At 35.9% G+C, this 12,500-nt stretch overlaps 1 protein-coding gene and 1 pseudogene across 1 annotated transcript in view; both read left to right on the forward strand.

The window, feature by feature from the left end:
• Nucleotides 1-1,009, forward strand: part of LOC145298686 (serine dehydratase-like) — a 55,747-nt gene extending 54,738 nt beyond the window's left edge. The window contains exon 8 of the mRNA XM_080144336.1: nt 575-1,009. Within this exon, the coding sequence (XP_080000462.1) occupies nt 575-762 (188 nt within the window). The 3' untranslated portion in view covers nt 763-1,009. The remainder of the gene's footprint in view (nt 1-574) is intronic.
• A 2,547-nt stretch (nt 1,010-3,556) lies between these two features.
• LOC145243155 (U2 spliceosomal RNA) lies at nt 3,557-3,686 on the forward strand (annotated as a pseudogene).
• The last annotated feature ends 8,814 nt before the right edge of the window (nt 3,687-12,500 follow it).

Raw genomic sequence — 12,500 nt, forward strand, 5'->3', positions numbered from 1 at the left:
TAATAATTATTATAGCAAATAATTATGTCAGCCCCTTTAAGAAACACATTTCTTATCGTTGAGTACTTTACAATTGAAATAAAGTCGATCAATTTAGCTCATATATGCAAATCATCATACAATGATTAGATCACTTTGACAGACGTTAAAAAAACTTAAAAAAAAATAAATAAATGTTGAAATTTTAACAATATTTATTGCAGTTAACAATGGCCGAATGGATTTGGTCCTTGCTAATGGAGTCAGAAATGGCTTCATTGTCGGGTTCAAATCGGTCGACCGGTGTTAATCCTGACACACTGCACTGATGATTCCCGAAAGGATGAAACACTAATGTCTGTAGGTATTTAATTAATACATATATATATATATATATATATATATGATTTGTCATTCCTATTTTTGAAATAGCATTTCTATAACTAATATTCATTATAACACACGTTAAGAACATCTATTGTTGTTTTATTAACCTGTTGGTGTTGCAACTCATCTTTTAAAATGAACAAAGAAGAGGCATTCGGGGAAAGATTTTACAGTTGATAATATTTAATATTTTCATTTCTCTTTAAAGCTGATGAGCGAATGATGGTGGAGGCGTCTTGTGGTGCTACTTTGGCTGCCATTTACAGCAACGTCATCCGGAAACTTCAGGAAGGGGGAAAACTTGGAGGCATCAGATCGGCACTGGTGATCGTTTGTGGCGGAAAACTTGTAACATTGGATTTGCTGCAAACATGGAAAGAACAATTCAGTCTTTAGATCGCATGTGTACACACGCACATAAGCAACCATTACAAACGCTAGCACTCAGTATGTTCATCTCTATAAACGTTTATTAAATATTCAACGTATCAGTTTATAAAAACTTATCTGTATGATTTCGAAATTTGTTTTTTACATTTTGTTTATTTTATGAATTCAAAATTTTTATTGTTTATTTTTATGAATTTAACATTTTTATTGTTTATTTTTATGAATTTAACATTTTTATTGTTTATTTTTATGAGTCCAAAATTTTTATTGTTTATTTTTATGAATTCAAAATTTTTATTGTTTATTTTTATGAATTCAAAATTTTTATTGTTTATTTTTATGAATTCAAAATTTTTATTGTTTATTTTTATGAATGCAAAATTTTTATTGTTTATTTTTATGAATTCAAAATTTTTTATTGTTTATTTTTATGAATTCAAAATTTTTATTGTTTATTTTTATGAGTTCAAATTTTTATTGTTTATTTTTATGAATTCAAAATTTTTATTGTTTATTTTTATGAATGCAAAATTTTTATTGTTTATTTTTATGAGTTCAAAATTTTTATTGTTTATTTTTATGAATTCACCCCATCCCTGTTCCCTTTTTTCTTTCTCTTTTGATTTTATTGTGGATCAATAAGAGTTCAGAATGAAGGCAAAGTTTCATAATTAATGAAAACAAAATATATTGAACAGAAAAGTAAATACAACAAATAAAGAGAAGTGGTTATACGTCAGTCTGACTGCCAAGTATTCATAACTTGGGCATAATGCCAACAAACATATTCTCCCAGTTTTTATAGTGAGCAGAAGAGTTTATTATTATCCGTAAGGTGGACAACAGTTTTCTTCTTTCTCTTTTCATGCCTATTTGACACAATGATAATAGTGTTTGCTAATTGGTTGAAAAACTAGGGTTCAATCTTCACTCGAGTCATACCAAAGATTAAAAGATGGTATTTGATGCATCTTTATTAAACACGCAGCATTCTAAAGAGAGGATCAAGTGCAAGCGGACTAATCCTTCAAACTCCTCTGCCTAACATTAACGTGCAATATGAACTGGAACAAATACATTGAGGACATTGCGAAGGCTACTGCAAAGAAGGTGGCTTCCCTCTATCGAGCTAGAAGCCTACTTACACCTGAGAGTATGTTGTACCTCTACAAGGCCACCATTCGCACATGCATGGAATATTGTTGCCACATCTGGGCTGGTGCATCTACCACTAGCCTCTCCCTCTTGGATAGGGTCCAAAAAAGAGTTTTCAATCTAACAGGTCCCACTTTGTCAACTAACCTCCAGCTTCTGTCCCATCGCCACAGTGTTGCATATATGTGCCTGTTTTACAGATATTTTAGCAAAATGCACTCTGATGAACTCGTTGCACTTGTTCCCCCTCTACGTAGATATCCTTGACAAACCCGCTTAGCAACAAAATTTCACCCCTTCACTGTTAAGGTCCCGAAATGCCAGAAAGCTTTCTATTCTAATAGTTTCTTCCCTCAAACAGCTAGATGTTGGAATTCCCTTCCTGATACCTGTTTCCCTGACTGTACTGATATGCAAAAATTTAAATGTAACGTAAACCAACATCTTGTTAATCTTCCTAGGTCCTAAATAATAGCCCCTTACATTTAACTGGCGATATGCCTTGTTAGGGGTGAACGTGAGTAAAAAAAAAAAAAAAAAAGAATGTGTAGCAGCTAATGAAAAAGAAGCCTTTAGGTTGCTCTCGACTATAGTCAGTCATTTAATTTTTTTAGCTTTTCCTTCTATTTTTATCTTTTCTTCCCTTCTTCCAAAATGTTTATCGCATTTTTGAACGAAGGATCCTGATTTTTATTTTATCCTTTGTTTTTTCTTTTTCATGTTTTTGTTTGCTCCTCATTTCTTTTGAGGTCATTTTTTATTTCTGAAAAAGGTTGTTTTTTTTTTTTTTTAAAATAAAGATGAATTATAAAGTCCCACCAGACGAGCTGATTTACATTTTATATATTTTTTCTCAATTATTTTCTTCAAAGCACTCTACTATTGTTTTTTATTTAATAGAAATGAGTATTTTGTATTTTCCCCGGGCAATGCTGAAACACAGGTCCTGCTAGTTAATAAAGATGGATTTTAAAATCTTACCACACGATCTGATTTTATCGTTTTATTTGGCTTATTGATTCAAACTGATTACTATGAAATGTGAGATTTCAAAAGCCCCCCCCCCCCCACCGCTTTGTTTCTTGTTTTTTTTTTTTTTACCATAATTTTCGCTTTTGGACATATTCATTTCACTCCCCACTTCATTTTTTCATTTTATTTTGTCTTTCCTTTATCTTCTTCTCTCTCTCCTTTTCTTTCTTTGTTTTCGTTTCCTCCCCCTTTTCTTCCTCCTTCTCACTCCCAAAATGTCTGTCACTTGTTTTTATTTTTTCTCGTTCTTTTCTTTTTTTCTTTTTTCCTGTTTTCCATCCATTCTTCTCAGTCTAGGTCACTTTTGTAAAAATTGGAAAATATTTTTTGTATCTCGTTTCTGATTCAGTATTTTGCTAATAAAAATGAAATATAAAATTTCACCATATAATTTTTTTTTTTTTACATGGCAATAACCACTTATCAAATCCCAGAAGCCACTCGGGGATAAGGGTTATTGTATGTACAGTAAAAGTGTCCTTGCATTGCTTTAGTCTATCCGTTTTTCTTTCTCCCTCCATCCCTCTCTGTGTGTTTGTCTGTCTGTCTGTCTTTCTGTCTGTCTGTCTCTCTCTCTCCTTCTCTCTCTCTCTCTCTATATATATATATATGTATTTCTTGGCCTTTTGGTCAAGATCAAAGTGTAGTATCTGTTCTTCAGATGCTGCACTTCATTTTCTTGTTCTCTTTCGGTGGAGGAGAAATCCTTCACGACTGAGACAATTTTTATTTTTGTACCTTTTCTCCACGTTAAAAAACGACCCTGGTGTCTAACTCTGACCCGTGGGGAGGCATAGTAAATAGGTACATATATATGTATATACATATATATATATATATACATACATATATATATATATATGTATATACATATACATATGTACATTCAAACACTTTCTTATCTTTATATTGTGCGATTATTCTCCCTCTGATAAAAAGTAGGCATACTCTATAATTACGGTGTAAGGATTTCTTCATTTTTAATTTGTTGGATAATAAAATTTTTGTTTTTCCTTATATGTATATATTTCTTGTTGATTTTTTAAAATGATAATACGGTTAACTAGCATCATAACCATCAAATATTTTTTTACTAGAAAATTGCCCATATTTTATAAATAAATAAATAAGAATAATATTTGTTTATGTCCATATTTTATTTAGATGTAAACAACTAATAATTTTATTTATTTATTAAAACAGTACTCTACCAAATGCACGTATCGAAGTTCCTTCCTCTCTTCAGCATAGTTTGAATGTTTCTAGGAATCGAACCTCAGACCATGTGGAAGAGTGTCTGGTGCATTATCCGTTATGCTACAAAGTCCTAGAAAATTTGACTGTTATTTTTATCGTTTATAAACATGTAGATTTTGTTGTTGATTTTTTTAATTAATAAAATAAATAATATAATAAATAAATAAATATATATATAGTGGACCTGTATAATACATACTCCTCTTATATATTTTTTCTTTTTACTTTTTGAATTTTTTTTCAGGAAATTATTAACGATTGGACACTAATCTACCAGATTATATAAAAAAAAAATAGATAAATAAAAATTAAATATTTAAAGATTTTTAGGAGTTGTTCAGTTTCTAATACAATGTTCTAGTAAATCAATTCACCATATTAGAAAACAAGGAGATGTAAGATTTTCGCAAATTAAAAAAAAAAATTAATAAATAGTTATTATTTCCTTATTTTCTTGGGTGGTGCAGACGAATAAGCGACTTTAAGTGGCAGCAAACAATGTCAGATAAAAAATTATTCTATTTTCTTAAAAAGAAAATGATATTAATACATATTTAATAATATAATGTATATATATATATACATATGTATACACATATATATAGGTATATACATATATATACATATATGTACATATATATATGCATATATATATGTATATACATATATACATATATATATATGTATATACATATATATATACATATATATACATATATATATATGTATATGCATTTTTTCTTTTTACACAGTGATCACCACTTATCAAGGCCCGGAAGCCACTCAGGGATAAGGGTTACTGCAAGTACATTACGTTAGTGTGGAGATTTGATGAAGTGTTTACTTAAGGGGGCGGTTCATTAGGAATTTGTTAACGTTGGACTTGAAGACATCCAAGTTGTAATCCGGTGGGAAGCAGGCAGACGGAACAGAGTATATTTTTTTACATTTTCACCCCAAACAAGGCACATTGCCACTTTGGTGTAGGGGGCTACTATCAGGGGCAACAACTACTGGGATACTATGTAGAGATTTTGGGCAGCAAGATGTCGGTTCACGTTACACTTGAACTTCTGCACGTCAGTAGAGTTGGGGAAGCAGGGACCTGGGATGGAATTCCAAAGTCTAGCAGTTCTGGGGAAGAAACTACTGGAATAGAAAGATCTTTTGCATTTAGGGATCTCTACAGTGTGTGGGTGGGATTTTGTAGCCTGTCGGGTCTATCGAGGGTGTTCACATCGTGGGGGCACAAGTGCTTGCAGTTCGTTAGAGCATTCACCATTAAAATACTTGTAGAACAGGCAGAGGGATGCAACGTTTCGTCGATGGGACAGAGGCTAAAGCTTAGATGCCAGTTCAGGGCCTATTAGATTTGCGACTCTCTTTTGAACCTTGTCTAGGAGCGAGAGACTAGTAGCAGATGCACCAGCCCAAATATGACAGCAATACTCCATACATGGGCGAATGGTTGCCTTATAGAGGTACAGGATACTTTCGGGTGATAGTAGTTTTCTAGCACGGTAGAGAGAGCCCACCTTCCTTGCAGTGGCCCTGGCAATGCCTTCAATGTAATTGTTTCAACTCATGTTTCCTGTGAACGTTAGGCCAAGGAGCTTGAAAGATGTACTCTCAGATAAAGAGTCGTTGGCCATTGCTATAGGTGGTAGAGAAGGTTTCTTGTAATTATTGAATGAAACTAGTTTAGTCTTGGCGGTATTGAACGTGACCATCCATTTTTGTCTCCATTCCACTACAGATTGGAGGTCATCCTCTGGTGTTTCTGCCATTTCTTTAGATATGTCTTCATTTGTTTTCCTGTCATGCCTGTTATATAGTGAGGTGTCATCAGCATATATACCCATCTCAGAGGCAATTTTGTCGGGGAGGTCATTTATGAATATCAGGAACAGTAGAGGTCCAAGGACAGACCCCTGAGGCACTCCCGCCTTTATATCATATTGTTTAGATGTACGACCGTCGAGGACAACCTGGATTTTTCTCTTATCTAAGAAGGATTTAATTATGTTAAGTATTCTACCAGTGATACCGTATGATCTAATTTTCCTGCGGAGACCCTCATCCCCTACCCTGTCAAAAGCCTTAGATATATCTAGAGCTACCGCTCTGTTCTCCCCTGCTTTGTCCAGTGAATGGTATATATATATATATATACATATATATACATATATATGTACATAAATGTATATATATATGTATATATATTTATATACATATATATATATATATATAAAAATATATACATACTAGCAAAGATACCCGTGCTTTGCACGGAGCTTTGTTGCGCACTCGGGTACCAAAATCTGTGGGCACCTTTCCAGTAAGTTGATGTTGTAAGAGCAACGATTGCATAAGGTGATTAACATTTTAACTACCTCTTGTAGTGACTGAAATTCAATCAGGAACTTCACAAAACATTTTCATCAAAAAGGAAGGTTACTTGATGTTACATAGTAAATTTTTCATTGAAGTAATTTTCAACTCTTGCTTAAATTTTATCTTGCACATTCAATACTAAAAACTTACCACAATCAGATCATGTCAGTTTTTCCTCATATCCATTTCTCGAACTTTTCACTGAAGAGCCTCAGGGTAAACTACATTTCTGCTGCTTTGATTTGGAGCCAGAATGTAGAGTTTTTCTGAACTTCCTGTCCGGCTGATGGAGACGTAGAACATACCGTGACTGAAGCAGTCTGATGTCAAGTCTACGCCAATGGTGTTAAATGTCTGACCTTGACTTTTGTTTATGCTCATTGCAAAACACACCTTCACAGGAAATTGGAGTCTCCGGAATTTAAATGGAAGTTCTGAGTCCGATGGAACTAAGGGGATCCTTGGCAGTAGAACGGTTTCGCCTTTGTAGGGACCACAGGAAATGGTGGCCTCAAGTACATTGGTGTGCAATCTGGTGATAACACATCTGGTTCCGTTTGTTGTTTTTGGCGGTTCCAAGGATCGAAGAATCATGATTGGCGATCCAATTTTGAGATTTAAAATGTGTGGAGGCATTCCAGATATCTCCAAAGAGTTTAAAAACTCCACAGGGTAGTGAACAGCTTCATATTCATTAGTAGCCGAATCAACTGACTTGTATTGCTTTGTGTCTCCTGGAAATTCATCCATTATTGAATTGTTCAAATGATTCACATTGCTGTTTAATGGCGAAATAATAGCCCTCTCAGCAAGCCAATCCGGTGATTTTCCATTGTTTTGCAGGTCTGGGTACACTTTGTCTTTCAGTTGCTTCTGATTACCGACACATTTACCAAGCGCAGTTGGAATCTTAATTGTGTCAGGTGAAGAAGTGATAGGAAACTGACCATTACCGATTTGGAGAAGCAATTTTGAGAAGTCTGCTGCAGCTGTGTTATCAGAGATATAGGCTCTCATATTAGTAGTCAGTCTCTTCACTATAACGTGCCTCCAGAGATAGGATTGTTTCAAACTTGCATTGACAATGTTAGCCCTTGTGCCATTTTTAACCACTGGGAGGATTTGACGGAAATCACCGCAAAATAAGGTTGGAATGCCACCCATGGGATTCTTGTTTCCTGTGATGTCTTGCAGTGTTCGGTCAATTGCTTCATAAGCACTCTTGTGCGTCATTGGGGCTTCGTCTACAATGATTGCAGAGGTGTCTCTAATTACATTTGCCAAGGCTGAGTTACCAGTAATTTTGCAAACTGGCTGATCCATTCGATGAGTATCCAAGGGTACTTTAAAAGTGCTATGAAGAGTGCGGCCACCTTGTAGTAGAGTAGCAGCAATGCCACTGAATGCTGTTGCAAGCACAATCTTTCTCATGGATCTAATCTTTGCAAGGATCAAATTGATTACAAAAGTCTTGCCCGTACCACCTGGAGCATCAAGAAACATCATGTTTTTGTTCATTTCACCTTGTGCTTCCAACATTGCCATGAATGAATTGTAAACTTCTCTTTGAGAATCGGTCAGTTTTTCTTGCATATTTTCTGCTTGTAGGGAAAGTTCTTCAAGATTATAAGTAACTTCACGTTGATACTCTCTCGCGAGTCTTTCATCTCTCCCTTGCGTTGGTGCAGGTAATCCATAGCTTGCCAATGGTTGACCGCACATAAGGAGAACTTTTTCTTCAATTAGACAAAGAGTTTTATTGTAGATGTCCTCATTAAAATCTGCTTCTGGATTGTTAACTTCTTGCCTGTATCTGTGAAGAATGTCTTCAGATATTACATCACGAAAAGCCATCCAGATCTCAAGAGGATTTCTTGGCTCACAGGCTGTTAAAATTATCACAAATAGGCTTCGCAAATTTGAAGGTGATTGAGTGGCACTTGCCTCTCCTACTGCTTGATGCAAGTGATGGTCATTTTCTAGAAGGCCTCGAGCAAGGCACGCTGCTCTGTATGTTTCAAACACCTGACCATTGTATGCTCGCAAATTTTGAAATGAAGTTGGACCAGCAACCTCATTGAGCAACAGGCGTAAGAAATAACACTCCCCTGCTTTTGGACTAATCGTGTAGATTCTCCCAATGCATGGTGCCTTCCATACATCATCATTTTCAGTACCTTCAACTTGTACCCCACGCATTCTTCTCATCCATTTCTTTGTCGATTTGTTCCAAGTGTAAAACTCAGGGACTTCTACGTATTTGAGACCCCTTGCAAAGTCATCCTCATGGCAGAGTTGAAAAAATGCTGTCAAAGTTGTGGCAGGCGGTGGACCTTGGGCTCGTTCCAGAGCAGTATCAGCTGAGAACATGACACGCTGCCCATTTTCAAGATGAACAGAAAGTTGTACAATTGGGGGGAAATGTTCATGGATGGGATGTTCCAATATCCTCCAGGCCGCCTCTGAACTGCCGACATACCTTGCATTCTGGAACTGCTGGATCTCATCCACAATGTGACTTTGTACTTGGCCTTGTTGGTTAGCTGCTCCATCAGTTCTTTGTAGTTCAAACACTGCTTGATCACATCCTTTATTCACGTATTTGAGGACATATTTGATGCTTTGGATCGAGCTGCAAATTTCTACGTTAATGTGAGCGTTGAACTGCTGAAGGAGGACCTTGTTGTACGGAACAATCCACTGGTTTGTTATTTCTTGATTAACATACCGACCATTTCTTTTCATCCTTATTGTACCAGTCTGGCCTCCATCTTCTGGTTTTCTTCGCCTGTACTTGGGGTAAGAGTCTTGGCCTTGCTCGGTACACTGAAGAAATTCTTTTGGGTATTTTTTGGAACATTTGTTGTCAATCATACATGGACAATTTGGATTAAATGGTCCACAAGGTCCATGCACCATATGTGCCATCACTTTAGCATGAAGATCAGGATCTTCCTCTTTGTCAGGGATCTCTGCAGATATGCAGAGATCCATTTTTTCTGGTAGAAGTTTGTCCTCTGGGGCCTGCCAGGTGAGGATGTGTGCATGCGGCAGTCCTCTTTTTTGATATTCAATACTGTACAGGAAAGCCCTCAGCCTGCCAAATCCTCCCTTTTTAATAAATTCAAGTAACTTTTTTAGCTTCTGCCTGAAAACCCTGGCAACAATATCTGGACGATCCTGAGGGTCTTGCCCTTGAAGACAATTTTCTGTAATTTCTGTCCACTTTGGATTTGTTGTGAACGTGATGAAGAGGTCGGCTCGGCCCATTCGCCGAACATATGCCATGGCATCACTTTGACGCTCAAACATGTATCGAGGGCCTCCTGTATAAGTTGCCGGAAGTACAACTCGTTGACCAAACTGTTCTGGATTCCCATCCTCCCTAAGAATTGAATCTCTCAAGTTGCTATAATTGTCAGCTCTCAGGGTCTGTTGCTCACGCCTCAGGAACTGTAAACGTTCTGTTTCAATCTTGCAGTACACATCCACCAGCCATTGTTGAAATAGCCTTCGGTAGCAGAGAAAATAGTTTCCAGGCCGAGTCATTAAATGGTACGAATAAAATTGCTGTTGGGTAACTTTTCGCCCATTGGATGCCTTCATGTAGATGTTGTAAGATGGAGAACCATAGGGGTACATTAACGGGTACATTAAAGTATTGTAGAGGGGATGTAGTTCGGAGATCCATTTTAATGTATCATTTCTAAAACGCAAGACAATATCCCGGTTAGCTGTTGGTTCATTCTCCATTAATATTCCAATCTCATACGTTGTTGTTGGAGCATTGAATCGCCGTGGATGCTCTTCTTGCGGCCTTCGGTCTTCCCTTATGACAACTTTATGTTCTACCAAGTGTTCTTCTTCAATCCTCTCCTTTGTTGTTTTCAGCTGACAAATAAAGCTGTTGTTCTCATGTAAAAATTCAGTCAGACTTTGGAGAATGTCTCTATTGAGTCTACTGTCATGTCCCCGATTATGTAGTTCCTCTTCCAGACTATCCAAGAAGTAGACTTGAATAAACTTTGCTGTTTCATCTTCAGGTGGTAAAAGACTCCCAATCTGGTGGCAAACCTGGCCTCGAATTCTAAAAGAAGGATTCCACCCATGTACTGCCGCACTTTTGTGACCAAATGATGTCATTGCAAAACAATTGTTATAACAGCGTAGATTTTGCAGAAAATCTTTAGAGATGGGACCATTGCAGGAGAGCAAATCTTGAAGCAACTGAGGCAGTGGTGGAAAGCTATCAAGCACAACTTTGCCAGAAGAACAACAACAACCAGGGGTTTCTCCTTTAAATTTTACAGCTGAGCAATGTTGACATACTTTGTCCATTTTTCCTATATCAGCTGTAGTGAGAGAGTCATTTTTGTTGTAGAGCAATCCTTTTCTATTGCAGTGTCCTATTTCATGGTGTCTCAAAGCAGTCATTCGTTGTCTAGCTGCCTCGTTTTCTGTCAATTGCTGGGGCAAAGTCATACTCTCTCTCCATGCAGCCTCTCGTTGTTGCCCTTGGTATAGGCGAAAGCTTTGTTGGGTTTCCGATTCATTCTGATGTCGTTGAGCCACTCTCAACTGACCTTGTGTACGTCTACTTACCTCATATAATTCATTCGATCGTAATATTGCTTCTCTTTCCAGTGCATATCTTTGCCTTTCTTGAATTTCATCTTGTGATGAATTTAACTGCCTTACAGCATGTCTAGTTCTGTCAGCTTCACGTTGGGTTTCTCTTTCCAAATCTGACAGTCTTGCTCTCCTTTCTCTTTGACGTATCCTGTTAAGTTCTAGACGTCTTTCTCTATCTGAATTGTTTTCATTGGAGCGAATTGCAGCAACTCTTAGTCTATTAGCTTTCAATCTTTCCATTCTTTCTTCCTCACTTTCGTTTCTACTTCGTTTGGGTGGCATAATTTCGGTTTTAAACGGAATTGCTTAACGATATTAATGATTGTAAATTAATTAAGCGTAAAGGAAATGTATACTAACTGAAATGGACGAACTATAAATAATATTTCTGAATAGTACAATTATAAACAATTATATTGTACCTATTTACTATGCCTCCCCACGGGACAGAGTTAGACACCAGGGTCGTTTTTTAACGTGAAGAAAAGGTACAAAAATAAAAATTGTCTCAGTCGTGAAGGATTTCTCCTCCACCGAAAGAGAACAAGAAAATGAAGTGCAGCATCTGAAGAACAAATACTACACTTTGATCTTGACCAAAAGGAATGAATAAAAGCGACCTACGTGTGACTCATTACTTCCGGGTGTAAACGTCACAGTCTAAAAGTAATAATTAAAAAAAAAAAAGTAAATGTAAAATAAATGTAATACCAACTTAGGTTAACTAAGTAAACAGTACAATTAAAACAGTTCTATTAAAACAAATAATTACTAAGATCTAGGTAATTGTTAGTCTCATTGTTATGGTTTTAAAGAAAAAAATGTGTAAAAAAAGTTCTGCTTTTGTGAGTACGTGTATTTCTTTTAAATTACATAACCTTTTTATTTTATTAATTATATCTCTTTTAAATTTATATATTTTGTTAGTAAACTGGAAGAAATTCAGTTGAATAAAACCTTGTTCGTGTTCTTTACATTAAACTCATATTTTTATAAAAGGTTCATCCGGTTTAAAGAAAGCGCTAAGTTTAAATAAGACTGGAAATAACTAATTCAATATATAAATAGAAAAATGAAATAAATATAAGCTTTAAGTCTTAAGATAGCAATAATCAAAATGTAATAAATTATTTGTAGTTCAAATCTATGATAAGACAGGCTTTCGAAATAGGCTCGACCAGAAAGATTAAATTGGAACGAAATTATAATCTCCGTGCCATTTTCAAAACAACCCCACAAAAGTAACGATATCCTGCAGTTGGTTAAATGACAAT

This window comes from Euprymna scolopes, chromosome 2, assembly GCF_053919585.1.
Source record: "Euprymna scolopes isolate OS-2025 chromosome 2, ASM5391958v1, whole genome shotgun sequence".
Lineage (NCBI taxonomy): Eukaryota > Metazoa > Mollusca > Cephalopoda > Sepiida > Sepiolidae > Euprymna > Euprymna scolopes.